Source organism: Neltuma alba, unplaced genomic scaffold (genome assembly GCF_004799145.2).
Source record: "Neltuma alba isolate B1F8T4 unplaced genomic scaffold, ASM479914v2 tig00011241_pilon, whole genome shotgun sequence".
In the NCBI taxonomy this organism is placed as follows: domain Eukaryota; kingdom Viridiplantae; phylum Streptophyta; class Magnoliopsida; order Fabales; family Fabaceae; genus Neltuma; species Neltuma alba.
This window is the reverse complement of record NW_021635959.1, coordinates 108,368-135,852: the sequence shown is the minus strand read 5'-3', so window position 1 is coordinate 135,852 and position 27,485 is coordinate 108,368. Positions and strand designations below refer to the sequence as shown.

Here is a 27,485-nt window from a genome sequence, read left to right as displayed (position 1 = left end):
TATATTATCCGCCCGTCGGAAAAAAGAAAAACAGCTAGGAGACGGAGAGTTGACATGGTTTTAAGATCATGCTCTTCTATCTTCTCCATAATTAAGGATTTGTGCAAGAAGCAAAATTGAATTCATATTTTTCATGTGCGATGTTTACAAATTACAACCACAGAAAGAAATGGGATAAGCTCTACGTTGCTGCAACTTGGGAATAGTTTTGTGTGGCACTGCGAACAACTTGGCTGCCATTGAAACGGGCTACTAAATTTCCGTCAGACATGTCGCTTGATATGGATACTCGATCCATGTAAATTCCAAAATATGCAATCAATGGTTCTGCACGAGACTTGTCTATCTGAAGCTTCAAGCGCTGAGATTTTAGTTCTGGAAATCGCAACAGCCTCTGATATCCAATAGTGGTTCCGTTTGCAACTCTCTTCCATACCCCTTTATCAAGCGTCTCCAGGTGAAACTCAATCACCCGTTGTCCCATTTGAATAGGCTCTTGTAATTTCACAACGTTGAATGATACTAACCTTTGAAGATCTATATACAGTACCCAAGTCGATTGATTCACCCCAGGGGCCCAGTACGTTTGTATGCCTTCTTCAAGAACATTGTAAGGACTGAAACGAAAATCTTGAGTCCCTCCTCGGGTGCTGCTAGCACGAAGAAGAGCATTCAGAGCCAAATTATGGGAAAATATGGAGCTGCGGATGTCACTGAACTCTTGAAGCACTTGTATGTCCTCATCTGAAATAAGGCCTGAAGAGTTAGGGGGTAAATTGAGTAATAGATGACAGTTTCGACCAACTGATTTGTAGTATATGTCAAGTAGAGTCCTTGCAGATTTTGGAACTTCAGAAGCATGCCAAAACCAACCATGTCTGATAGAAACATCACACTCAGCAGGCACCCAATCATGACCAAATGGATCTCCTCTGCCAGAGTATCTGTTAAATGTGAAAATCATAATCGTTAAATCTCCATCTTTATTGTTGACCGAAAAAACTATCCATCTTGTCGCTCTTCAGTGAAGACAAAGAGGGCGCGACCATGCACCAGGCAACTTTATGTTGCTCAGTGATAAGTGATGACCATATCATTTAAATGGAGAAGGAGAACTAAATGAGAAAAATATATACCCCATTGTAAAGAAGAGACAATTATATTTAGGAATGTTGAGCGAAAGAGCACTCACTGGGGTTTATAATCACCAATTTCAATCGCACTCTTGTTGAATATAGACCAACAAGTGGACCCAGCAACACCGGCTTCATCACCAATCCACCTGGTGTCCGGACCAGCATCAGAAAAAATCAAAGCCCCCGGTTGGAGCTGATGAATCAGAGAAAACCAACCTTCAAATAAATATTTCATGTCCTTCTCTCCTTTCCCTTTTGCACCATCCAAAAATACATTCTTAATCTCTCCGTACCTGGTTTAAAACGGACTGGATATTTGAATTATTTGTCAAAAAATGTAACGCACGAGAGTAGGAGATTGTCAAAGACTATTCAGGAGGGGCAATCAAAATCCTAGTCAGGTTGAACCGAATATAAGATTTCACCTACGCTAAGACACAAGCACAACTCAAATTCATAATCCGTATAGTCATATGCAGTTTACAAGCAATAGCCAGTAATACAAAGTAAAGGTCGTTTCATAGGGGCGTAATATGAAATGAAATATGAATTCTACCATGGCAAAAGCCACTGCAAAGTCATAAAATCACCAGATACAAGGAGAACAAGAACCTAATTAAAAAACCTGCGGGAACTACTGAGGAATGAAAAGATAAAGACATTGTATCAATTGAAATGAGTCCGAGGTATTGATGTATTTATACGGTGGTGACTTCTAGACGGACTTGGTGTTCCTAATTTTGTTAGCACTGAAAGCAAAACTAGCACACCATGGATCACATATCAACATAAAAGAAACAACCACAATCACCAATAGACAACACAATACTCATAAATCGAATCCGAGAATCGGGGCAATTTACTAGAATGAACTCGAAAACGAAGCTCGAACCGAATTACCTAGTGAGTAGCTCAGTCATTTGCGCCAGGTAATGCTCGTTATACTCCAGAGTCTTCCCGTAACATGGCTCGTGCCGATCCCAGGGCGAAAGGTAAAGCCCAAGACCAATGCCAGCGTCCATGGCAGCGGCAGCCAACTCGGCGACGACATCGCCGGTCCCGTTCCTCCACTTGCTCGCCCGCACAGAGTAATCAGTATAGTCAGAGGGCCACAAGCAGAAACCGTCATGGTGTTTCGCAGTTAAAAGTATTCGCGAAAATCCGTATTCCTTGGCGACTCGAACCCACTGAGTAGCATTGAGCTTGGATGGGTTGAAGACGGAGGGGTTGACCCGACCGGTACCCCATTCCGAGTCAGTGAAGGTGTTCATTCCAAAGTGGAGGAAGAGGGCCATCTCGCCCAGCTGCCATTGGAGCTGGAACGCATTGGGGATAGGCAAAATGGGAAGAGGAGGAGGAGCGGGCTTGCGATTCGACGTCGAAGAAGAAGATGAAGGGACGAAACAGATAGCAAGGAGGAGTATTATGGCGGGGATTTGAAAAATTGGAAGCAAGCAATCTGAGATGTTGACCTGAGGATGGTGGCCAGTGCAAGAGAATGTCCTCGCCTTCTTCTTCATTGTTGAAGTGAAATGGAGCTCGAAAGTCGTATATGAACTAGGAAGTGAGATGGCGTTGGATTAGATGGGGGCCATTGACCAAGGCATAAGGTCGTCTTTTTTTTTTTTTTCCCAACAAGTTTTTTTAGGTAAATTGGGTGGCGGAGGAGAATCACCAGCAGACTCACAGAAGGCTTACAGAACATTTGCATATCATTCGCTAATAAGATCTAACGGCGAATTCAAACTCATAACTCTATGAGTTACATAGAACTACTTGTCAAAGGCAAAAGGTCGTTGGAGCGTCATTTCACTGGAAAGAATTGCCCACGTTGGGACGATCCAGATCCAGAACCAGAACCAATGACTGAGTTGCAATGCCACGTTGGACTATGATGCAAATTTAGGGCCACAATGTGGGCTTCAATTGGACTCAAACAATGAAAATAGACCCAATGGCTGAACACATGGCTTGGGCTTTAGCTCTATGATGCAAATTTAGGGCCACAATGTGGGCTTCAATTGGACTCAAACAATGAAAATAGACCCAATGGTTGAACACATGGCTTGGGCTTTAGCTCAAAATAGTACTGTTTATAAGGCCTGCTTCCCGCCACGCGAACACTATAGTTGCGGAGTCGATCAAGTCGTCTGGGCTGGCTAACAGTTAGTTAACGATGATATTGAAACTAAAGCCAGCTAGGACCAACAAGTGTTGGTCCAAGTAGAAAGACTTTGGATACCTTAAACATTATATTTTGAATTTGATCTTTAGGGCGGTGTATGAAAAAAACCAATGTTGAGAGAGATCCTTGTTATGGCACTTGACAGTACTCCAAGAGGTTTGTCTCCTACTGTTTGAATGGGAGGATACTCTGGGCCAAAAAAAAAGAAGTCAGCTAAGGTTGAAGTTTTTCTTTGGCCGAAACGTCATGATTAATTTAGTTCAGTTATGTTTAGTAGAAGAAGACATCATGTTAAAAATGTATTGTTGTTAACATTTTTAAATGACAGGAGGTACAATGTGGAGATGACACCTAGCAAAAGATGAGAGGAGGTTACCTCAGTGTTAGTGTGACGGTACTAAAGAGTGGGTGCAGAGAAGGAATGCTGTGTTTGTTTGATAGTGAAGAGGAAGCAGGCAACAAATGGAAGAAGGCATGAAATTCAAAAGTAGGCAAAACCAATCTTCACCAACCTCTCATCAAACAGATTAAATGGAAGTTGTTTGGTATGGCAAGCAAAGCTGTGGGTTTTACCTTTAATTATGTTGAACTCAGAAGGTAGCAGATGAATAATATCGAGAAACAACGTTAGTGAAGGTAAGGAGTAGGAAAACCCACACTTTGAGGTGACTGATTGATTGGTCCATTTTCCATTCTCACTCTTCTCACATCTCATCCATCAACACCCCCCCCCCAAGCCCTCTCACCTCAACTACCCAAAACAGAGCAAACACATCCACCTCTGATCTGTTTATATATATTATGCCCTCCAACAAATCAAACCAGAAGCCCCATCACAATGTTCATCTATGCTTGCTTCTACTTCTGACCAGACACGTACTTTGGTGTGGCTGTTATTTACGGTGGGAGACTTCTACAGTGCATGCACGTGCGGCCTATTATTTATTAACTCCCAACATTTAATTCCCTGAACAAATCAGATACCAAGCTTTTAACATTTCTTTAAAGTAAGAAAAAAAACATCAAATTAAATTAGGGGTAGAGAGAGAGAGAGAGAGACCAGCTGTGGAAGCGGGATGGGGAGGGAAGTGAGACATGTGGCGTGGAAGACGAGTACCTCCTCCGTGGCAGACACAGGGCGTAACTTATGACGTCACCTTCCTCTGCCAGCGAATCTCACTTGCTTCTTCTTTGACTTTTTTGAAATTTTCCTTTCTTCTCTTACCATCCCATCTCCCTATGCTCCTTTTCCTTTTCCTCTTTTTTTTTTTCCAAAAAAAAAAAAAAAGCCATTCCCTTGTCTTTTATTCCCATACCTTACCCTATGGTCTCATTTTTCACGTTCAGACCCTTCCTTGCTACCCCTTTTTAACCTTTTGGTGAAAAGCTCCTCTAGTTTCCAAAATATTTTCTTCCCAAAAAAAGAAGAAGTTATACTACTTTTAGTTGCTAAGAGTCTACATGTTATTTCCTTCAACCGTATAAAATCTTCCTTAATTGTACTCGTAATTTCTAAGTAATATAAATTGTATATTTTGATGTATTTGCCCCCAGGACTTTTAAAGATTGGTTTCCAAAGTTACATTGGTCTTCAAAATTCAAATTATTTCTAAATCTTCTACCCAAAAAGAAAAAAACTTATAAATCTGTGATTGTAATACGTAATGCGTGTTTCTTACGCGAGATCAGACTTCTGCTGTGGAAAAAGCATTAAAGCAAATGCGTTTATTTCCTTTCGCCATTATCTTTTGTTTAGACTGCTCATTAAAAGTCGTTTGAACACACGGTTATTATTATGTGCATCTTCCCACTGATTAAATACCATCTTTTGAAGTACAAAGTTTCCGTCTTTCCATCATCTTTTGTCAAACGCCACCATCCTTTCTATGTCCCACTAAATTTTTACTAATCCTTATTGCGTGTTTCCTATGTGAGAACAAACTTTCGAAGATGAAGGAAAAAAAAAAGCACTCTAATAGATGATGTTCTCTTGTTTAGACTATATTTAAAAGTTGTGTGAACGCGCGCTCACACTGAGGATTATGTGCATCTTCCCACTAAACATTGGGTAGTTTCAAGAGCAATTTGCATCTCATCTGAACTTTCCCCACAACGTTGTCTTTTGTCAAAATGCCACCTCAGAATTTCCAGATACGATTGTTTTTCATCACAAAATCTGCTTACACGCGTCTCTCCAACAACCTGTGTCTTTCCCTCTATAACCGGGTTCCTCCTTCCAAGTTCTTCAAGTTCAACCCAAATGATGAGCTTCATCATACGTTATACATACGTACGAAACCGACATAATTTCCAGTGTCTTCCGTGTTACGGATTAAGTTTGATCGAAACAAGTGAGAAAAGAAGGGCACATATGCAAATATATGAGACAAGCTAGGGGAAAATTAAGCGACCATGATACTGCTCATCAGTTTTAATATTGCAATAATGGGAAAACGATCAAAGCCTACGAAAATGTCCAGCTTAGTTTGCCAACCGTTGAGAAAGTGAGACGATGGTTTGCTGTTCGAGAGTCAATGTGGATGACTATGACACTTGAGCTTTTCATTACTTAATTGATTAACTGGTTTGCGTGAATACGATGGAACGATTTATTAGTAATAATTTCAAGAATTTGTGTCTAATATTTGAATTGGATGACGAAGACCCATAGTGTTTTTCAAGTCCAAGATTCCCCAAGGGGGTGGAAAAGGACGGAAGACAGAGATCAACTTGCTTGCTTGACAAAAACTTCGAGTTAGAACTCTACGAAGAATAGCTCTCACTTTTTCTTTTTGTTATATATAAATGCCAAATCAGTGCTCTGTTAGATACTTTTCTTTATTATTTTGCAGCATATCTCGGTGGATACAAACATTTGATTTGGGGTCCATTCTCATCTGTCTGTGTATGTTGATTAAGATGCAAATTAAACTAATTGGCAATAGTATCTGAACTGGTCATTCACATCATTAAATGCACATGCATGCACTATTCAAGTCTATGATTAATTGTACATAGCCAATTACCCATTAATTAATATTTCTTGGTCGCTAATGGCTAGCTACATAATAGGAATAACCCACTTGGTCGTAAAAAACAATTACTAGTTAATATGTAATCACAATTTCGGCATTAACCGAGGGCATGTAAATTTAATACATAATATAAATATTATATATATCGCTGCTCCATAACCTGCTACCAGATTGATGCTGCTACTTGTCACAACTTTATACAGCATCACATTCTATCAAAGGACTGAAATTTTGAGTACACAAGCAAGAGATTTAGTCCAATACAGATATATAGACCCTAAACCTGGTAGACGCATACCTATAGAGTGTCATGGGTATTTATTATTATCTGGTCATCTTTCTTTTGTAACATTGTCGAGGGAAAAAGCAGAAGCAAATTTCAGTCCGATATATATACATTAGACAGAGAGAAACTGAAAGAAAAAAGGACAACTTCTCTGTCCGCCAACCCAGTTGTTGGCGCAAGTTCTCACCAGCTGGATGCGGAATCAAGTTTACCTCTAGCTAGGCTGATTCTAAGAGCAATATATTCTGAAAAAACTAGTGCAAAAGAAAGGACAAAATATATAAATAAGAATGAAGAGTCGACGAGAGCTAGGAGTGGTCACAAAGATATGGAGTGACTTTATGTTTAATCGTGCGGGTAAGGTTATACGCAGAGGGCGAAAAGTTTCAATTTGAGATAATCATTGCCTTATAATTATTAGAGATAGTGGTCAACAAGCAGGAAATGTCACTGTAAGCAAGCACTATGCACAGTGATATATAGCAAAGTGCAAACAAATATGCAGGTATTATATGGCTAACACGAATAGATGGATTAAATGCAAAGCGCAAAGCGTACATCTCCATCTTCCGAGAACCTGCCTCCTAATGTTGATTATGTTCGTTGCTTTAATCTAAATAAATTAAAGTTCACTTTATGCGACCATTATATATATTCTCCTTTTAGCAACAATGATCTTCCTGTCTGCCTTTCATTATCTCTGAGTGAAACAAGACATAAAAGGTGAAACATGCGGGAAACGCATATACAATTTTAACTGTACCGACCTTACTTTGGGCCAATTGCTTGAGGACTTCAAAATCCTGGCATGAGATTACATATAAATATAAAATTATAGATTCACAAAGAAAACTGTTCAAAAAATATTCCCAAAGCAAACCTCTTTTTTTATTAAAAAAAAAAGGAAAAAAAATCCTGGATAGATTATATACCTTTCGAGTTTCGACACCCACCCCCCATGTAATAACCCTGATAAAATTAGCTATCGTACATGCATGAACGGCCCTGCGATTGCCACATAAAACTTGATGAATCAGAAAAATGCAATGTCTGAAAGATCAAAGGTTGATGCGTACTGGCATTATATCCTGGGAAATACAACCTTACACTGGGTCACTGGAGAAGTACTTCGCCGCGGGTCCAACAGACAAAGCGGGGAAGCATAATAAAAGAAGAATGTTTCCACACGAGGAATTAATTAATATTATGGGATTGGATATTTGGATAAAATTTAATATGTATATGCATCGCGTATTTATTAAGTCTATAATATTTATCATGGAATTTTAAAGTTAGGATTCAGACAGAGCTGCACGCCCCAGTATAGAGGTGGTTGGCAGCACTATGCATGTAGGATCACGTTAGCAATGACACAACTAATGAAGAAAGTTCATTAAGTTAAATTAAATATATAAACAAGACCATCACAGTATCCAGTAGTCTGATTTTTTACATATCAATCATTTCATTCATATCTTTACTAGTTAATCCCATTTCATATAAATTCATCACGCTTGTTATTACACTTGTTGAGTTTTGTCCAGCTGAGAAAATATAATAATATTTAGTTCGTATTGTTTATATATTATACAAATCGTCCCGAATTTCAATTATCTCGCGTGTTATATGATGTTGAACAAGCGATAAAAATAATAGATACAATACAAGAGGTTTTTATTCTTGTCTCTTTGTAATTGATTATGTTGGAGCAATTTCCTTATATATATACACACTTATATAATGATGTTAGATGGTTGAAAATATCCAAATCTTAATTATGAGTTATGATTATTTGAAAATCACAGTTTATTCAGTTGAGAAGGAGTATACGGAACTCACTCTTCTATATTCTAATCCATTTAATTGATGGCGATAAACATGTGTGATCTTGACTTCACCAATCTGTACCGCCGGGGGATACATCTACACTATTATTTTAAAATAAGAATACTCTTAATGATTGGTTATATTTGCAATAATTAAGCACTGATCCTGCCAACTGCAAATCCACTTACAAAAAAAAAAAGATTATGAAGCTAATAATTCACCTATATATATGCGTGTATGGATTATGAGCAAATTTTGAGAACTTCAGCCATAGATCTAAGTTAGACACCTCATGCCCCACAGAATTATTCAGCCTTTACTCTCTCCCCCCCGCCCTCCCCTCCCTGTCTCTGGCATAGCGATGGTCCAGCCAACAAAATTTTAACGGAGGCTCTAAAAGAAATAATTATAATATGATCCCCCCCCCCGGGGGGGGGGGAGTGAAAAATACATGAATATATAATAATAGAACGGGGTGAGGTTTAGTTCAATGGTTCGTCATCTCATGGCCTACGAAACCGAAGTAGCTACATGGGAGGGTGTTGCAGAAAGTGCTTAGGTCTCTATTCCTATGCAAACAAGAGGTTCTCCCAAGAAGGAACGTCATAATGAGGCAGCCCAAATCTATGAGAACTGTTCTGCCAAATTTTCACAATGTTTCTGGTTCTCATCTCCTCTCCCTCATCGATCTGTCATTACTCAAACGATGATGTGCACAAGCCATCACAGCATTGATTAGTCAATCCCCACCACCTGATCAGATGAAATATATATTCAATCCAAAGCCACCACAGAATCTGATTCCATCCAAATATATACCTACCTTTATGATCATTCTCATCACTTACCTTCTCTAGAACATGCACAGTGCTTACTCTACTTCCTTTTCTACTGTGCTTTCCAAATAACTATGCCTCCACAACAATTCATGAATAGTCTAATAATTAATTGCCCAGATGAATTATTTGCTTTTTTCAAAATCATTGCGTTTCAGACTCATGATAGAACGGTTTTTCTCAATAACTTTGCATTATCATTATATGGAGTTAATTAGCTAGCTAGTAATGTGTAAGGCTACTTTACAGTATAATTACGCGTACCTTTAAAGTCTCTTGCGTTTGTCTTGTTCTGTTTCCCTTAACTACATATATTATATATGGCTGTGTTACTTTTTAGCAGGGTGTCAATGCATTATTCTAGAAAAATAAATAAAATATGAAGGGAACGCCACTAAGCAGAAGAAAACTAGGTCATCATTTGGGCCTTGTGCTTGGAAAGTGTCACCATATTCTGGTAGCTGTAGCTATCAATTCAATTTCCCTGTTATGTTTTTCTCTGAGTATGTATGACAAACTTTGGATTCTTTTGAGAGAAGGAAGGGTGTGAATTTTCTCATGGGGCGCCAGCGTTGAACATTTTGATGTTCTATTAATTTAATTAGCTGCCTCCATCCAATTAATCAAAGAGCTAGCGAGTCAGATACAGATTTCTAATCAAATATTTTCTTTTAAATATTTTAAATATTTTTTCAAAATACTTAATCATAATATACTGCAATAAAAATTATTTATTATATATTTTGATTAGAAACTTTATTCAAAAAATTTATATGTGTGAGTATATAAAGTTTTGTCTCTAATCAAACTGAACAGCCATAAGAGTTGAAATTAATTTGCCCAGCCATTGCTTTCATTTGACTTGGGCACGCCTCTCTCTATCCATCTATTATAAAATATTTTTTCAAACTGTCCAAAACTCAGGTCTCTTGTTATAAGGTACAATCTCTCTATCCGCCAAAGTTCATTTAGAAAAGCGAGGCTTCGGAACATCAAGTTATCATAGAAAGAGAGAGAGAGAGCCGGGGGGAGAGAGAGAGAGAGAGAGAAGAGAACGGAAGAAGAAGAAGAAGAGAAGAACCAGAAGACGAGGACGAGGAGGAGAGATGGGGAGAGCTCCTTGCTGTGACAAAGCAAATGTGAAGAAGGGGCCATGGTCACCAGAAGAAGACACCAAGCTGAAGGAGTACATAGAGAAGAACGGAACAGGAGGCAATTGGATCGCTCTTCCTCAGAAAGCAGGTAAAGACGCAAATATAAATAAAGCTCTCGCCTTTTCTTATTAATTAAATATCTCTATTTCTCTCCCACTGAGATCTCCTAACTTTGGTGTTCGATCTTTTCAGGTCTAAAAAGGTGTGGGAAAAGTTGCAGATTGAGGTGGCTCAACTATCTGAGGCCCAACATTAAGCACGGAGAATTCTCCGATGAGGAAGACAGAATAATATGCACCCTCTACGCTAATATCGGAAGCAGGTACTAGCACTTTGCCATTTTTATTCAGTAGACTCGTATGAATCTGCGAACTTTGTTTTTTGCTCTCTGGGTAACAACCTCACGGAGAATTATTTTTCCCTTGTGCGTTCAGTTATATCAATTGCATGCGCTGGTGAAATGGTGATAAAATCCATCTTAAAAGGGTAAAAAGAAAAGAAAAGACACGCCGGTAATAAACTAGGTTTCCCCCCCTCATTCTGAAACCTTATAGCTATCTAGAACCTGCCGATATATATTGGACAGTTCTTCCGCATGCACGTCAAGTTAGATAGATTTAGCACACCAGCATCCCCTTGCATAAGCTGGGGTTTAATTAAAGTTCTAAACTTCAAGCTTAGACGGTGTAAACATAACAGGCTTCGTTCTTTTCTGGAAAGTTATTAACTTGAATAAATAATAATTTAAATTGCAGGTGGTCAATTATAGCAGCTCAGTTGCCAGGCAGGACAGACAATGATATTAAGAACTACTGGAACACCAAGCTCAAGAAGAAGCTCATGGGTTTGCTTCCTCCATCCAATCATCAGATCAGGAAGCCTCCAGCATTATTTCAATCCTCTCATCATGATCAAAACCCACCATTTACTTGGCAATCATCATACAGAGACTTAAGCTCTTACTACCCTAGCCCATCATCAACTATATCCTTCAACGGCCTCGAGTCCACTTCTCTTGTGCCTTCAACTTATAACAATTCAACATCATCAACAGCCACCAATTTTCCTTATTTTCAAAACCAAGAGGCCTCCTTGGCTGGTGGTCCGATGCAGTATTACTACATGTTTGGAAGTGAAGGAAGTTGCAGCACCTCATCGGATGGAAGCTGCAGTCAAATCAGCCATGGCCGAGGGGACGCCAAACCGGAAGAAATGGGTTTTCAATTCCATCACAATTACATGTCCAATGGCTGTGGGTTTGATCAGTTGAGCAGTAAGTTCATGCCCGGAGGTGAAAGTAGTATTAACCAGTGGACAGAGAAGCCAAGTGGGTACTTTGGGCAAACCCCATTAATGGATTATGGAATTGAGGAGATAAAGCAGATGATCAGTGGTAATAACGGGATATATAATAACATTGAGGAAAACAAGAGAGAGGAGAAGGGGATGATGTACTGCTACTACTGATGAGTCTCTGAGCGCAACTGATGAGTGACTGGAAGTAGTAAAATCAGAAAGATATGATGGGGTAAGGGAGGAGAGATTTCAGAAAAGACTTTGAGTTTCTGGGGTTCTGTGTGAAAGTGTGTGTATTGATGAAATCAAACATATCTTATTATTGTGACAGTACATGGTAATACCCTTCCCTTTTTTATTGTTGTGTATATCCCTCTCGAATCTGTGACCATGACAATGATGTTAGATTTTTGTAACTATCCTCTTTTGCGCAAACCCCAAGCACAAATTACGTTCTGAAAACTATACAATTGAGTAACTTTTCTCCTTTCTCTTTATTAACATCTTTAGTGGTACGAACTGCAAAAGAAAGGCGAAGAAAGAAACAAAGCCGATTAGCCTGCTCTCCTTCCCCGCCCCGTACATTATTTTAGCATATATCTGTAGTGCCTTACTTTATTTAGTTGCGCACGTTAAATAAACAAGTTAGCGTAATGGTACAATACGTTATGATTTTTCTTATCAATTATAGTTCATAATTATTCAAATATTATGCTAATACTGACGTCTGGCAAGTGTGTTCTATTACTGCAATGAGATGATTATATACAGTGAAAAGACGTTATCACCAATTATATCTTTAATGTTAGTTATCGTAAAATTAAATTTCTAAATGAGCACGTATATATATATATATTAAACCTTCCTTTTATTATTAGAGAAAATAAAGTAATTTAATTTTCCCCCAGCATGTCTCTTTTCCCCTTTCATCGATGGGTACTTTTATACAAAAAGAACCAGAAAAACGAATCCAGGACCTTACGGAAGAATCTTATGTGAACTGTGTGACTCAGTCATCAAGAGCTTGTTTGCCACAAATTTCAACATAAACCTAGATAAACAGAAAGCGATGAAGTGGCTGGCAAAATTTTGGAGTCTTGTGTGGAATTTCATGCGGGGGGAAAATAACACTTTGCGACTTTAGCGATAGTGTTATTTAAAAAAACAAAAAAGAATCAAGACAGTTAATATTATTAACTATTTTCATTTGAGCTCTCATAATTTTCAACTATATTTTATTTTGAACTGAGATTTAGTTACTTCCCAGTCAGAGTTCTTAATTAATTAACTCTCATTATTCTTCCTACCAGATTCGAAGTGTCATTTTTCTTTCCATTTACATAGGCTCAAGGCTGCAGGAAATGTTCCCGCCATATAATTTAAATTATCATATGTGAACTCCGGGAAATTTTCTTAGAATCAATACAACTCAGAAAGCAAATTCTATCGACTCCTTTCTCATTCATCATTCTTTGTCAAACACACGGTGTTATCAGTTCAACGAACAATAATTAATATGTATATTACCGGGAGCATATTCAACAAAGAGGCCTCTTATTCCAGATTAATGAAATTTTGATCGATCATCATTTAAGTAACTAAAAATCGTGAACCCTAATTCAAATATAGCGCCACAACCTGGTAACCTCCCTTGACAGACGGCAAAAATGTATAATTTAATGTAAGCATGCTGAAATATAAATGGGACTCGTCTAATCATTGTAATTCTTGATTAGTCGTTATTAATATTTTTGTCTATTGTGAAAACCACATGAATCATTGAAGTAATTTCATGTATAGGGTTAATATAATTTTTGGTCCTTCAAGTTTGTCCTCATTTTACTTTTAGTCTCTTAAATTTCAAATCATGAGTTTTGATCATTCAAGTAGTAAAATGGTTAAAGTTTTTATTAGATTCTAAAGACCAATATTTTTGATACAAAAAATTTAAGAGACCAAAATCTATAATTCAAAACTTGAAAGACCAAAATCAAAATAAGAGTAAAATTGAGGGATCAAAATTTATATTAATCCTTATATATATAATGTAAAATTTATAACCAGGGATGCTTTTCAGTCGTGAATTGTGAAGCTTATTCCTCACGTACAATACACCAAAAAAAAAAAAAAACCTGTGTAGCGTTTTTCCCAATCATCTTAGTGGATGTGAATGAACTCTTTTTACAGCCATTTGATATATATTTATCATCATCGATCAAATGATCAAGATTCAGACCACGTCAAGATGTAAATGAGAGAAGGTTTCCTGACATGATTTCTCAAATTCATACGTAAATAACCTATTTAAGGGATATCAAATCCTTTTAAATTTGATTCACCTTTTATATGTATATATTTGGGGTATTAATTAAATGAACTTTAGTTAATTTTCAAAGAAAGTCTTGCAAGAAGTTGAAAAGAAAGCACGAGGCTGAGAATACATTAGCTTTTATTTGGTGAACAAGAATAGCAAGCTATGCGGGGTTGAATAACGTGTTAACTAATTAGCTACCTGTGCAAAATCCCCCCGCCATTCTTAATAAAACTATTTAGATTACCATTCTGGCGGAAAAAGAAAACTATTTATAGGCTGCCAGCTGCGTTAAATCCTATGCTGTACTGTCACATTTTCTTAAACAATGTACAGGGTTGCTCTTTGGTTGTATAGGATATTATAAAAGTTTTATTTTTTTCTTCATTCAGGGAATGTCTTTTCTAGTGAAGTGTAAAGGTCAAAAGGTATGGCCCAAGGTACAGTCTGACAGATTAAATACATGTATATAATAACCTTCACGTTTGTTTGGTCTAATCAATGATTAAGATTGTATTAGTTGTCAACAAATACAGATAAATTACCAGAATAGTACACCTTTCGATAATTGCCTCATAGGCACCGGAGGCTTTTAATTTATTCATTATATTATAGTATTATATTATGAGTGTGTTGGGAGTTTTTTTTTTTAATTAAAGAAAAAAGAGAATCAGAAATTCTATCTTGGATCCGCCTATGAATTAATTAGTGCGTGTTATTAGGTCTAAAAAACCAATCCAGCTGGTGGACTCTGATTGACCATTGTCTGCGACCTATAGTCATCTGGTTTTTTCCTGTTCATCCCACCCAATTTCAAACAGTTCATACAGTACTTTCCATATATCATTGGGACAAAGATTGCTTCGGCGAGAACAACTATTCCTTGCTTATTTAATTAATTTCCTTCATACTAATCTATAGTTAGTCCGATTGGATTAGAGCTGATTTCATTTTTTTTAATTAATTTGATAACTCTGCCCCCTCTATTGTTGTGAAATTATGAATTTGCACCATCTGTTTTAATACAGTTCAAGTCCTTGCATTTTCAGTGACAATGATCGAGCGATAAAAATTACGGTCTTGCTTCACTGCTAATAATATTATGACCATGAACAGAACAAAAGTATATTTTGAATTTCTGCCGATCACCCAATAACAAAGAATACGTCTTTTGAATTATTCATTGGAAGAGGGAGTCTAAAAATATTATTTTTTAAGAAAATCTGACCAAACACAGTCTTGTGTAATTTGCGATGGGGTTTGAAAATTGTATAGCCGACATGTAGGACTGATAATCTCATAATGGTGTTGGGCACGACCTTTTTACATGTTGCCTGGATCTTTCACAAGAATTAACAAAGATATCTGGATTAAAGAAAAGATTAAAAAGGGATATGAAAAGTTGACATGGATGTGAGCACTATAGAGCGGCAGGTATGGACATGGCTTGCTAATGCAAGCAATTAACCTGAGCTTAGCACGAGGGTTAGATAGAGAGAGAAAATTGATCAGAGAGCATAATTTTTAGTTAAAAGATGGATGGAGACTTTTACTTCTTGGAAAACCAAAAAAAGAAGTCAAAGCTGTTGAAGCATTGACTTTGGGAATGATTCGAGCACATTTTAGATTTCAGGTATGGCAGAGGGAAGAAGGTATTGTGAACAGCGGACAAGCTTTATTGTCAAAAATGTCATAATCAGTTTTTCTTGGGACTGGTTGCACCTCCCAAATTCTTGTCTCTTCTTCTCAGATCATATCACAGACGACAACTTCATGATTTCCACCAGGATATATTGCGCCTCTCAAACTTGGACCGTGAGAGGTGAGTCTTGGACCTTCCAATTTAGCCCCTCTGTGTGTTCAGTGAAATCCGTGAAGATAACTCTGGTCAAGTGGCTTGCCACTTTCCAGACAAGTTTGGTGGTTTATTAGACTCATAAAATATAGAGAATATCATTAAAAAAAAAAAACCCTATCCAAAGAAATTGGTAAGATTTTGCCAAATATGCACTTTGTGTCAATACTTATACCCATTAGCTCCTGATACAAGATTTAATAAAATATCTATTACTTATTTTCAAAAGTGGGCTTATCTCTTTCACTCTTAAATTACTAATGACTTTTCCATTTACTCTCGATTAACTATAACAATGAAAAAGTACTTTCCAAAAATTGTGAACAAATTTCAATGTTCAATTATTTTACTAGAGCTTTATATATAAAAGCTTTATAAATACCAGAGGGATTTTTTTTTTGGGGTCAAAAGATAGATGGAAGTATTATAGACTCTCCAAACGTCACATAGATAATCGCAGATTCAAAAATCAGGAATACAAGAATGGCAATCTCTCATATGAGTACAAATCGTACCCCACGAAAAGAAGTTACACAAAACAAGTGCTATAGAAGCAATAACAGCCAAGCAGTAACCCCCAACTCCAACATGTGAGCAGAGACAAGATGAAACCCGATCTGCTCAAAGCAGTCCTCCCACCTGCAACAAAGAACATAAACTTTTAATACAAACAACAAAAATGTCATCGTCTTCTTTTTCATCCCTACCATCATCAACAGCAACATAGCAATAATGTTTATAATAATACTGAAAGAAAGGAAAACCAAATTCTCTACCTGTAGGTGGCATGAGACCAACTTAAGCACCACCAGCAGTTATATTTCCAATCGTTTTTAGATCAAAGATTTCAATCCAATATCCATCCGGATCATTTATAAATGCTATCCCTTTCATTTTCCCTGCACATTATTACTCAGAAATTATTGAAACCCAAACAGATTAACATGGCGAAGGCCAATGACCAGCCTACTAAATTTAGATCCAACTTGCTATAGTTAGAATCCATCCCACATCCTTAATTTACTCTTATATTTCACTTGATAACCATGCCTAGGTAATATCATATTATCATACTGCCACATGGACAAGTACTTGAGGGCGCTGGCTTCCTGCATTAACAGACCATGTACACAAATCATCCTTTTTTTTTTTGGCCAAAATGTACACAAATCATCCTAAAAATTCAGGTTTGCAAAGTACTTTACGAGGGTGATGCTATTTCCATGCAATTATCCAGAGTTCCATACGCTTCTAAAATGAACAGAAGCTTGTTACCATCATCTGGTTTCTTAACAAATTCAACTCCCAGACGCTCAAATCTTTCACATGCCTTGTATGTGTCATCAACAGTAACGCCAATGTGTCCTGAAACAGAGAAAATTTAATGAAAGATCAACTGCATAGATTATAAAGTCACTCTATCTCTGTATTTTTTCTGGGTAATGCAAACCAAAAAAACAAAAGTAGTAATCCTTGAATGTCCTTCTTCCTCTCTCTTTCTCTCGGTTATTTACGCTGGGAACTGTGATGTTCTTTTGTTCAGATGTGTTTTAATGATGTTTTACCAAGTGTAGGAATTCAAGCTGAAACGTGTCATATGATATGACCAATACCAACTCAAGAAATCTTTGAACTTCCGGTTCCAACCCTCACCAGCATCTAGGGAACATAAACATTAATAAAATACGGCCCACTAGCGCCACCACAATCTTGAGACTAAGTTAATCATTGACTAACTTAAATGCCCCCCTGAACTCATCTCTAAAAGAGTGCTTGGCGAGAAAGAAATTAAATACTAGGTATATACGACTTAAGCTGCTTCATATGGCACATTTGCTGAAAAATCGACTAAAAAAAGGGCCAAATCCTGCACCAAATAAGGACCTAACCGTTGCATCTATATAAAAGGGCAAGAATCAAAGTCTGTTATTTCATAAAAATTGACTCAAAATGTTCGATCAGAAAATAAATAAGGACTAAGGCTCTGCTTGGTTGGTTAGAAGCATTTTTGATGGTATACGAGCAAGAAATCTAATCACCGTCATGACCATTAGCCTCACATTTTCCCCAAATTACGTAATGGCCACTGAGATTGAGTGTGTTAAGTTATGGCTAATGAAATTGCAATGCGAAATCACGAACCAAAGTGTGAAACCTATAAAAAATTTTGCGAAAAAGATTTGGGTGGGAGGGCATTTTGGTCAAATCAGTTGGAACATAGGGGTAAATTGGTCCAAAAAAATTGCTTCCGAGGAAACCATCTAAGTTCACAAGCAACCCCTTTGGAAGACTTCTTCCATCATTTTGATGGCAAGAGGCTTGCTGGGAAGACAGTGATGGATATCAAACAACGAAAAGTCTAGTTTCCATCTCCCTTTTCCTGACTCAAGGTTCCGGCCAAGCAAAGAGGGCCAAAGGTGTTCACCAAAAAAAAAAAAAAAAAAAAAAGAGGGCCAAAGGTTTTGAGCCAAATTATACAAGTCCAGATATTTTAGGATTAGATAAAAGTGTTACATACCAAAGCCACGAGGTTCTGAATTGCCATTGTGGTATCCTTTGAACTCTGGATCACTTTCAGTACCCCAATTGCTGTACATTGTTCTATTAGTAGCTGATTTTAAGAAACACTGAGATAAAAAAGAATGAGAAAGTTATATTCCCTACTGTGTCAGCTCTATTGTAGCTTTCTTAGCAAAAGTCCACACAGTTCTATCAACTGAATTGCTGGGAGCTGTGGCTGGATCCTACACCACAAAACAGGTAAAAAAGATCAGGAACATCTCTATAAAGTTAAAACTTGAAAATGCAGATTACTCGTGACTTCTTCAACTGAATTTAGAGAATCTATACAGTCAATTGCTTAAATTTCTCCTAAAATTTTTGATATTACTCAACAAGCACTGATAGAAACGGGTAGCATATGCATATTACCTTAATGAGTTACTTCATGCAGCCAAATAGTCAGTACCTAACTGAAGGAGGAAAAGGGAATATGTGTCTTACCTCATAGCCCAAAAAGTACAGGCTAAACTTCATATCAGGAAAATCCAACCTCTTAAGCAACCTGAATCATTGAGAAATAGTACCATCATCCATGACACAACATTTCTGTCACTATTGACGAATTCAAATAAGTTCCAGGTTTAGTTGTTGAGCATATGATGGTTGCAGTTATATAAATCAAAAAAATGCAACGCCTTACACCTCAAACAACATAAAAGCTCTGTGCAACGCGAAATAAATATGCATAGGTATAATGCAGTCTCAGCAAATAACAACAAAATGGGAAATAAGACGATTAAATACATTTCCGATCAGTATTTACACAAAACGAATTGAGCTAGGGTAAAGCTTGTTATATCATACAGAGCTAAGGCATAAAAACATCTCTATTTGCCGCTGTTTGCCATGATTTTGAATGAAAATCTGATAGCAAATAAACACTACTTACAGTTCAACTTGCACAAAAGAGAAGAGGCAAGTACACTGGGATACGCCTCTTGAATATCAAAAGAGAAATAAATACTTATAGTCCATTACTGCTACTAAAGTTAGTGATAATGATTCTACTTTCGCGCATTAATAATCATTTCAGAAATTTTGCTCAAAAGAATCACTTACGACATTCCCAAGACGCGAGAATAAAAATCAAGGCTGACTTTTGGGTCCCTGATTCTAAACATCTGCAATTCAGAGTTTGAAAAAAAAAAAATTTGAAGTTATAACCGAAAACCGATGAAGTAACCACAGTCATACAGAAATTTGTGGTGTGAATGGATAAGCTCACAGTCTGCTGCATAAAGTATCCCTTGGTAGCTTCATCAGGGGTCGCCTGAAGACCGGGGTTGTTGGCAGGTGACTCTTTGGGTTCCGCAGCCATTGAAATCAATCGGAATCCGCACGATTTCTGCAGGAAGGGGAAGTTCACACAGACATTGAAGTAAGAGTATTTAAACCAGTGATTGACAGGGGGAAAAAATTAGTAAAAGAGGAGATTTTCGTTGTGCCTTTGTTTTGCCAGTGAATGAGAGCGGAGTTGAATGCGAATGGAAAAAAGATTCGGGCTTGGCGATGATTCGAAACCGGGAAACACCCACACGGTACAAGGCAGTGGCGAACGAAGAGAAAGCCGCCATGGTCAGATGCAGGGTTTGGGCCTTTCGCGGTTCGGCCACGTGTAGGAGGCTAACGTGTCAAGCTACCCAAGTACCCATAGCAGTTCTCAAGGCAATCAAATTTAGTGCTTTACTTTGTGAATGGCTGAAGCCCAAACCACTAAACGGATTCGATGAGCATTTTTAGGCCGGCGATGAATTTTGTATCATACACCTCAATTGGTGCTGCAGTATTAAATTAAAAATATAACAGTGCTGTGTTTTTTTTTTTAGGTAGTAATAATATGCCATGATCTTTTAAGTCCAACAATCTAGTTACCAATTTTCAAAAAATGATATTAGAAATGAAATCTTTTTACCAAACTCAATAGTGCAGCTAAGTCTAACAAGTTCAAACAATACCCACCCGGAAACAGCGCTCTATATTGTGTTACATATGTGCATGTGCTATTTTTTTAGTGTTGAATTTTCATTATTACATTTAAAAGGCATTCATACCAACCATCTATGCTGCAGTATATGTAATTTTAATAAATTGTTGAAGCAATTTTCTCCTGGAACTATAAATATTTTGAAAAATAGAGCAAATGTGTGAATACGATTTGTTTTTAAATTGGTATGTTTATGATAATTTGCATCCGTCTTTGTAGTGTTAGCTATGATTATTTTATGTGCATGGCATATGTATTTTATAAGAATTTATATGTTAATTTATTATCATTTTTGTTTAAATAGTCATTTGCATGCAAAACTGCTTTAAAAATTATGCCATATGTGATATTCTCTTAAACTAAGAGAAATTATCTGTAGATTTTTATGCCAAATTTTTTAAAAGAATTAATACGTTAATTTTCAGTTCCTATGGCACTTCTTCTTATTGTTAATGTAAAAACTAGTTGATAGGTAGCTTTTAGGATGAATATATATTATAAAAATCTCAATTTAATATATCTGGCATATTTAGAATTTTTTTAAAACAATCCTATTAGTCACGAATGCTATGGAGTGAGATTTTTATTAATAAGAAAATTTTTTAATGCGAATTATCAAAGAGGGTATCTTAGGAAATGCCTCTTTTTCATATTATCATGTCATTATCATTATATACAACCATGACTTTTGCTATAATTCTGCCACATGCCCCCCAGATCTATTATATCTCTTACGTCATTATTTGCTCAAGTTCTCGCCACTTGATGTTATCCGAAGCCATAGGTATTAATTATCATTGAAATATTATATTCAATGAATAGTTACCACTTGGCATCTTTAATTCAAATGGAATCCAAGGGATGCGAGTTTTAAAGAGGAGACACCGAGACAGAAGTAACACTGTATCCTCCGTCACATTCTATTTATAAATTAATTTTAATATGTCGGAACTAAAGAACTAAAAAAATAAATAAATCTCATTAACTATATCTTAAAATTTATCAAAATTTTAAGAAAACAACAATATGCAGTGAAATAGTATATTTACATTAAAATTTTAGTATAAGATAACTTGTAAATATGTCCAAAAAAAAAAGTCTCTTTCTAACAGACCAGAGGAGAGGAGTATTCATATCCCTCGCCAACATAGTATTTATATTTGTGGCTAAAGATCATGAGATATGGGCAAACTCTTTTATTAAACCAATATTTTTGTTATTATGAAATTTTGATAGTGTAAAAAATCATAATACTAGTAGGTTTTTGTCACTGTTATTGTTCAAATCTTAATTGGCAAATCACTTTCATTGAAAAAGATGGAATCAGAAATAAGTAAATAACCAGTATTATAAATCATGAAGAAAACTACGTGGCTGCTCCGGATAGAGTATGATTATGATATTGCTGTCTAAAACTTTGAATTGTGTGTGATGGCCCCAAAAAGAAAAAGTTCATTTAAAACTTTGAATTGTGTGTGATGGCCCCAAAAAGAAAAAGTTTATTTAAAACTTTGAATTGTTGTTTTTCTAAAGAAGCAGGAGTCTCTCGTTCATCGATAACATTATGTCCAATCTTTAATATAAGATCTTATTTGATTTCTATTTTGATCATAAATATAAGATCTCAATTCATTTTATCTCTCATATTTATGTATTTTTTTCTGAGGTAGTCCTTCTAACAATAATAGTTCTAGCCAATATATTTGATTAGCAAGGATATTTTAGGAAAAACAACACCTATTTATTACAAATAACTAACTCAACTTCTTTTCTTAATCTTCTTAAATTAGTTAACTAGCTCTTATAATTAAGACCGGAAGTAGTATAAGCTAATTTCTCTTGGGGTGAGATAATTTTTTCAATTAAGTCTGTACATATCATGCATAATAATTACAAATGAAACTCACAATTGCTTAGTTGATCCCATTTGCAATACAAATGTTTAAAAAGTCAATGAATAAAAAAGTCAATAGTTCAGGATTCCGTTGATAAACTGGTGAGACGAGTAATTAAATAAAAGTTTAATATGCTAAGCTAGATTATTTATTATTTTCTCACATGCCATTTAACAAGGGAATGTGCCAACTACTGTTGTTAGTTGTGAGCATCCCAGTGCCTTTGCTCCCTCCGCCCACTTATTTGTGTTCATCATTTTGTCAGCCTCATGCCCGCGTGCTCCCTTTGTTCATATCCTCCTTCTTTCGCTCTTCCATTTCCTCCTTCTTTCGCTCTTCCATTTCCTCCTTTCCTTTCTTCAGGAACCAGCCCTTTTGGTTTCTTCCTTTCCTTCTTCTTCGTCTTCTTATTGTTTTTCTTGTTTTTTTTTTTTTAAAGTATTCCTCGCCATGCCCACATTAACTCCCTCATTCTATCCAGCCGTTTTGGAGCGCCCTCTCCCTCCCTCACAGTGTCTCTACTCTCTCGTCGACTCAGGAAAAGTATTACTATTATTAATAACAACAATATTAATATCGTTTCCGCAAACCAAAAAAAAAAAATTAATATCGTTTCCTAGATGTGACGTGACCAAAGGTGATTTCGTCCTATAGTAAAATTCAACGCAGTTAGACACTAGAAGTATACATTTTTTTTTTTTGGACTCAGACACTAGAAGTATACATTGAAATGTCCCTTTTGGCAATTTTTTTGACGAGTCGATTTTAGCACTTAAAGCTGGAGATAAATGCATATGAGATTTTGCGACGTGCGTGCCAAATTTTTCGACGGAAGAACGAAGGGGCAAAATAGGCCTTCCGTCTAAATCTGTATCACGCGGTCGGGCGGGCGAGCGAGCGATGCAGAGATCTGGATATGGCCGTGATGGAATTTACAGGTCTCTCAGGCCCTCTCCCGTGTTTCCCAGGGACGAGAATCTCTCTCTCGTTTCATTTCTCTTTGGAAACGTCGCCTCTTTTCCCACCAAACCTGCCTTGTTTGACGCTGATTCCTCCCAATCTCTGTCCTTCGCTCAGCTCAAGTCCTTAGTAGTGAAAGTCTCCCATGGCTTTCTGCGCCTGGGCATCAAGAAAAACGATGTTGTCCTCTTGTTTGCGCCCAACACCATCCTCTACCCTGTCTGCTTCCTCGGGGTCACGGCGGTTGGCGCCATAGCCTCCACCGCCAACCCTATCTACACGGTCGCCGAGATTGTCAAGCAAGTGAAAGATTCCAATCCCAAGCTCGTAATTACTGTTCCTGAACTGTGGGAAAAAGTGAAGGGCTTCAATATCCCGTCGGTGATTTTGGGTTCCCAAGCCCCGTCCCTTGTCGCGCCTGAGTCGAAGATTACCACCTTTGATGAATTGCTTGAGCTTGCCGGGTCCCCCACGGAACTTCCTGCAAGTAACGTCAAACAGAGCGATACGGCGGCTCTTCTGTATTCCTCGGGTACCACGGGGGTGAGTAAGGGTGTGATTCTTACGCATAAGAATTTCATATCCGCTTCTCTTATGGTGGGCGTGGATGACGAGCTGGCTAACGAGAGAGACGATGTCTTTCTTTGCGTTCTCCCGATGTTTCATATTTTCGGGCTTGCTATCATTGTATACTCGCAGCTTCAGAGGGGCAATGCAGTCGTGTCTATGAAGAAATTTGAGTTCGAGATGATGTTAAGGGCAGTTGAAAAGTATAGCGTGACTCGTTTGTGGGTTGTGCCTCCAATCATCCTTGCTCTGGCAAAGCAGAGCGTGGTGAAGAAGTATAATCTTTCGTCACTGAAGCAAATTGGTTCCGGAGCTGCTCCTCTGGGGAAAGAATTGATGGAAGAGTGTGGTAAAAATTTCCCTCAAGCTTTGGTTATGCAGGTAACTTCTATGCTGGCCGACTAAATTCGAACAGGAAATTATAATATCATAAACTCGACATCTTTTGCAGATCATATTTTATAAAACGGACTATGGAGTTACTGTTCTTTGCTGGAAACCTCCTGGGTTTTTAACTCATAATACTCAGCTATGTTTTAATTGAGTAATTAGACGGAATACTTGAGGACACTTGATGAGAAGTTCGTTTACGTATTACATGAAACACACTACAATTGACAATATTTCGTGAATGTATCGTTGAAACAAACTGGTAACGTTAATATAGAAAGCGAGGCATTTAGCAAGTTATAGCTGACGATGTGCAGGGGTTGATGTAATTCTCTGCGTCTTCTTATTTTATCTGGGACTTATTCTTGTGTTTTCAGGGCTATGGTATGACGGAAACTTGCGGCATTGTTTCTGTGGAGAATCCAAGAATGGGTATTCGTCATGGTGGTTCCGCAGGAATGCTTGTTTCAGGAGTTGAGGCTCAAATAATCAGCGTGGATACGCTGAAGCCCCTCCCTCCTCGTCAGTTGGGTGAGATATGGGTACGGGGTCCTAATATGATGCGAGGTAGAGTTAGTTACTGTGTCATAGTGAGCTGCACTATGTTATTATATTTCACTGCCCTCGAATCTTAAGCCGTAGCATTGAGAATTCTTAAGGCCAGACGGCTTTGTCACTACTGTTATAACAATTATGTTCTAAACTGTGGTATATCTGTTCGGTTAGCACAATTTATGGCTGACACAGGCTAATTCCTTTTTATTCAATTCTACATTGCTGTTCTTTTCCTTTGTTAGAAGTAAAGAAATATTATAGTTCCCAACCCCAGGTCCCTAAGGATGTTGACATTTTAGAACTTTAAAAAAAAAAAAAAGGCCGGGGTTCTGACGAGATTCTGAAAATATGACTAAGTTGTTTGGTAACATATTACTACCATACGGCGAAGTCACAAATGTTTGCTCTCTGCTGGAGAGTCTTTCCTCTAACCTATGCGCTAACCGTTTCCCGTTTGATGGTTTTTGCGGATTCTTTTAAATGTTTTCTTTTATTTTGCATCAAGATTTACAAGTTGTGAACTTTCTTCACTTTTCTTCGAAAGCAGTTTGGCGACATTTTATATTTGGTAGGTGATGTCATGAAATTAATACCAGTTTCACAAAAAAAATTACAGGTTATTACAAGAATCCCCAGGCCACCAGCTTAACTATAGATAAACTGGGATGGGTGCATACTGGAGATCTGGGATATTTTGATGGGGAAGGGCAACTTTATGTTGTTGACCGTATCAAAGAACTCATCAAGTATAAAGGTTTTCAGGTTCGTAACCCAACAGCTGTATATATAATATAGAGAACTATACACTGAATGCCATGCATACATAAATACCCTGTCACATGTCTCAAACCTCCTCTAAGATGGAAGTCTTGAGGTTCAGTTTAGTTTCAGAATTTGGAAAGTCAATATTCAGTTTTGTCTGATTAAAATTGGTTTCAGCCCTCTAATTGTGTCTAGTCAACTGTCAAATATGGGGTTAATGATGATGTGCATGTATTTTGTTGGGGCAATCAATTAACCTCTTGATTTTTAAAAAATTATATGCACTATTTTTCTATGATTGTTAGATGTCGATGATTTTAGTTAGTCTGTCTGTTAGCTGTTAGTGATCTGTGGCTATATAAGGGACGAGTGAGAGTGTAAGGGGGATGCCTTGACAGTTAATTAACCCAAACTCTATTCTTTTGTCTTTCCTCTTTGATTTCCTTCCTTGTCTCTTTCTTTCCTTCATTTCCTATGAGCTTTCTTGATGAATTGTGTTATCTAAGTTGCTGTTATAACCAGGTTGCGCCAGCAGAACTTGAAGGACTTCTTGTTTCTCACCCTGAGATATTGGATGCTGTTGTCATCCCGTAAGTAACAAATAGAAGATTTATGATTTAGTTCTACCTGATTTGCTTGGCGATAAGAATTAAGAAATGCATACTTTTTATCTTTTCTTCAGATATCCTGATGCTGAGGCTGGTGAAGTCCCAGTTGCCTATGTTGTTCGTTCGCCCAATGGTTCTCTGACTGAAGAAGACGTTCAGAAGTTTATTGCTGATCAGGTAAGAGAAATCTGAAAAATGTGCTTGGTCACCATTAAGCAGCCGGAAAATTAAGATACCTAAACTACGCCATGTTAGTTAAAACTCCGGGAACTGAAAGTTTTAGCTTGGGGATTTAAGGAAATGCTTGCTTTATCAAGAATAAGAAAATTGATCATCTCTTCTAATCTCTTATGGTTATATAGTGTTAAGCTTTTCCTCTACAAATTTTGGTGTTGTGCATGAGCATGAAAGCAACCAAATTTACTTGGAACTGGAACTGATCTATGGCGGATTCTTTGGTCAATGAAGGAAAATATGGGTTCACTTTTTGTGTTCAAATAATCATCTATAGATAAACGATTTGCCTTTTGTGCGTGTGAGCTGTCACTCGTCCTGCTTTTGGTTTGCAGGTTGCACCTTACAAAAGACTGCGAAGGGTGACATTCATCAACGCTGTTCCTAAGACGGCGTCTGGAAAAATTCTAAGAAGAGAGCTCATTGCGAAAGCACGATCCAAAATATGAGGATAACTGGACCAAACAACCCCAGGTCCGCAACATAGTGTGGTTGACGAATGATGATTATACAATTCGAGTTCAAAATATGTTTGGAATTGAGCTAAACAGTGGCCTTGTGTATTATTTAGCACTGACAAATAAGATGTTATTGGAAGCAACTAGCACTAAATATCCCGTGCGTTGCACGGGAAGCAAGGCAAATATTATAAATATTATCTCTAATTCTAATTATAAAATTTTATTTTATTTATAATTTATAAATAATATCTTATAAATAGAATCAATATTAAAACAAAATATAGTACAAAATAACTAATTCACAGTCACATCTCCAAAAACTTAAACTAATCTATTGAACATCCACGATAAAAATAAAAAACACTACAAAAATTGTACTAAGCTACTAAATAACTAATGTTCATAACATCAACTACAAACACGCATGACTTAATAGTAATATGTAATATTACACATATTATTATATGATAATTAAATTATAATTTATAATTATAATTAAATTATAATCATAAATATAAGTAGATATGAATGCAAATAACATATAAATATATAATTATCCGTCCAAAATTATTATCCAGCTAATTCT

At 37.1% G+C, this 27,485-nt stretch overlaps 4 protein-coding genes across 8 annotated transcripts; 2 read left to right on the top strand and 2 right to left on the bottom strand.

The window, feature by feature from the left end:
* Positions 1-55: 55 nt before the first annotated feature.
* On the bottom strand, positions 56-2,852 carry LOC114762738 (alpha-L-fucosidase 1). Of its 3 annotated transcripts, none has more exons than XM_028952301.1 (3): positions 2,037-2,852; positions 1,193-1,429; positions 56-944 (listed from the first exon to the last, which is right to left on the bottom strand). In XM_028952301.1, the coding sequence occupies exons 1-3, from the start codon at positions 2,654-2,656 to the stop codon at positions 182-184; spliced, it is 1,620 nt and encodes a 539-aa protein (XP_028808134.1). In that variant the 5' UTR covers positions 2,657-2,852; the 3' UTR covers positions 56-181. The 3 variants fall into 3 exon arrangements, with proteins under 3 accessions (XP_028808134.1, XP_028808135.1, XP_028808137.1); XM_028952302.1 differs by having other exon boundaries at positions 1,193-1,282; XM_028952304.1 differs by lacking the exon at positions 1,193-1,429.
* Positions 2,853-10,333: 7,481 nt separating this feature from the next.
* On the top strand, positions 10,334-12,217 carry LOC114762739 (transcription factor RAX2-like). Its single transcript, XM_028952305.1, has 3 exons — positions 10,334-10,547; positions 10,652-10,781; positions 11,215-12,217. Exons 1-3 carry the CDS (start codon positions 10,412-10,414, stop codon positions 11,924-11,926), a joined length of 978 nt encoding a protein of 325 aa, XP_028808138.1. The 5' UTR covers positions 10,334-10,411; the 3' UTR covers positions 11,927-12,217.
* Positions 12,218-16,322: 4,105 nt separating this feature from the next.
* Positions 16,323-20,055, bottom strand: LOC114762730 (lactoylglutathione lyase). Of its 2 annotated transcripts, none has more exons than XR_003742281.1 (9): positions 19,929-20,055; positions 19,709-19,828; positions 19,543-19,604; positions 18,925-18,985; positions 18,586-18,665; positions 18,440-18,510; positions 17,184-17,286; positions 16,698-16,820; positions 16,323-16,560 (listed from the first exon to the last, which is right to left on the bottom strand). XR_003742281.1 is itself a non-coding variant. In XM_028952288.1 (9 exons), exons 2-8 carry the CDS (start codon positions 19,799-19,801, stop codon positions 16,720-16,722), a joined length of 558 nt encoding a protein of 185 aa, XP_028808121.1. In that variant the 5' UTR covers positions 19,802-19,828; positions 19,929-20,054; the 3' UTR covers positions 16,323-16,560; positions 16,698-16,719. The 2 variants fall into 2 exon arrangements, 1 of the variants encoding a protein (XP_028808121.1); XM_028952288.1 differs by having other exon boundaries at positions 17,197-17,286; positions 19,929-20,054.
* Positions 20,056-23,167: 3,112 nt separating this feature from the next.
* On the top strand, positions 23,168-27,039 carry LOC114762728 (4-coumarate--CoA ligase-like 7). Of its 2 annotated transcripts, XM_028952285.1 has the most exons (6): positions 23,172-24,270; positions 24,657-24,846; positions 25,451-25,596; positions 26,119-26,186; positions 26,279-26,381; positions 26,774-27,039. In XM_028952285.1, exons 1-6 carry the CDS (start codon positions 23,263-23,265, stop codon positions 26,885-26,887), a joined length of 1,629 nt encoding a protein of 542 aa, XP_028808118.1. In that variant the 5' UTR covers positions 23,172-23,262; the 3' UTR covers positions 26,888-27,039. The 2 variants fall into 2 exon arrangements, with proteins under 2 accessions (XP_028808119.1, XP_028808118.1); XM_028952286.1 differs by lacking the exons at positions 26,119-26,186; positions 26,774-27,039 and having other exon boundaries at positions 23,168-24,270; positions 26,279-26,356.
* Positions 27,040-27,485: the final 446 nt, after the last annotated feature.

What these genes read in the sequence shown, in the direction of transcription:
- LOC114762738 (XM_028952301.1), bottom strand. Translation starts at nt 2,656, where the DNA reads ATGAAGAAGAAGGCGAGGACATTCTCTTGCACTGGCCACCATCCTCAG. An exon ending in ATGACTGAGCTACTCACTAG is followed by an intron (nt 1,430 to 2,036) that starts GTAATTCGGTTC and finishes GTTTTAAACCAG; the next exon opens with GTACGGAGAGATTAAGAATG. An exon ending in ATTGGTGATTATAAACCCCA is followed by an intron (nt 945 to 1,192) that starts GTGAGTGCTCTT and finishes CACATTTAACAG; the next exon opens with ATACTCTGGCAGAGGAGATC.
- LOC114762739 (XM_028952305.1), top strand. Translation starts at nt 10,412, where the DNA reads ATGGGGAGAGCTCCTTGCTGTGACAAAGCAAATGTGAAGAAGGGGCCA. An exon ending in CGCTCTTCCTCAGAAAGCAG is followed by an intron (nt 10,548 to 10,651) that starts GTAAAGACGCAA and finishes CGATCTTTTCAG; the next exon opens with GTCTAAAAAGGTGTGGGAAA. An exon ending in TACGCTAATATCGGAAGCAG is followed by an intron (nt 10,782 to 11,214) that starts GTACTAGCACTT and finishes TTTAAATTGCAG; the next exon opens with GTGGTCAATTATAGCAGCTC.
- LOC114762730 (XM_028952288.1), bottom strand. Translation starts at nt 19,801, where the DNA reads ATGGCTGCGGAACCCAAAGAGTCACCTGCCAACAACCCCGGTCTTCAG. An exon ending in TGTACTTTTTGGGCTATGAG is followed by an intron (nt 18,666 to 18,924) that starts GTAAGACACATA and finishes TTTGTGGTGTAG; the next exon opens with GATCCAGCCACAGCTCCCAG. An exon ending in TGTTAAGAAACCAGATGATG is followed by an intron (nt 16,821 to 17,196) that starts GTAACAAGCTTC and finishes AATAATGTGCAG; the next exon opens with GGAAAATGAAAGGGATAGCA.
- LOC114762728 (XM_028952285.1), top strand. Translation starts at nt 23,263, where the DNA reads ATGCAGAGATCTGGATATGGCCGTGATGGAATTTACAGGTCTCTCAGG. An exon ending in TTGGATGCTGTTGTCATCCC is followed by an intron (nt 26,187 to 26,278) that starts GTAAGTAACAAA and finishes TCTTTTCTTCAG; the next exon opens with ATATCCTGATGCTGAGGCTG. An exon ending in AGAAGTTTATTGCTGATCAG is followed by an intron (nt 26,382 to 26,773) that starts GTAAGAGAAATC and finishes TTTGGTTTGCAG; the next exon opens with GTTGCACCTTACAAAAGACT.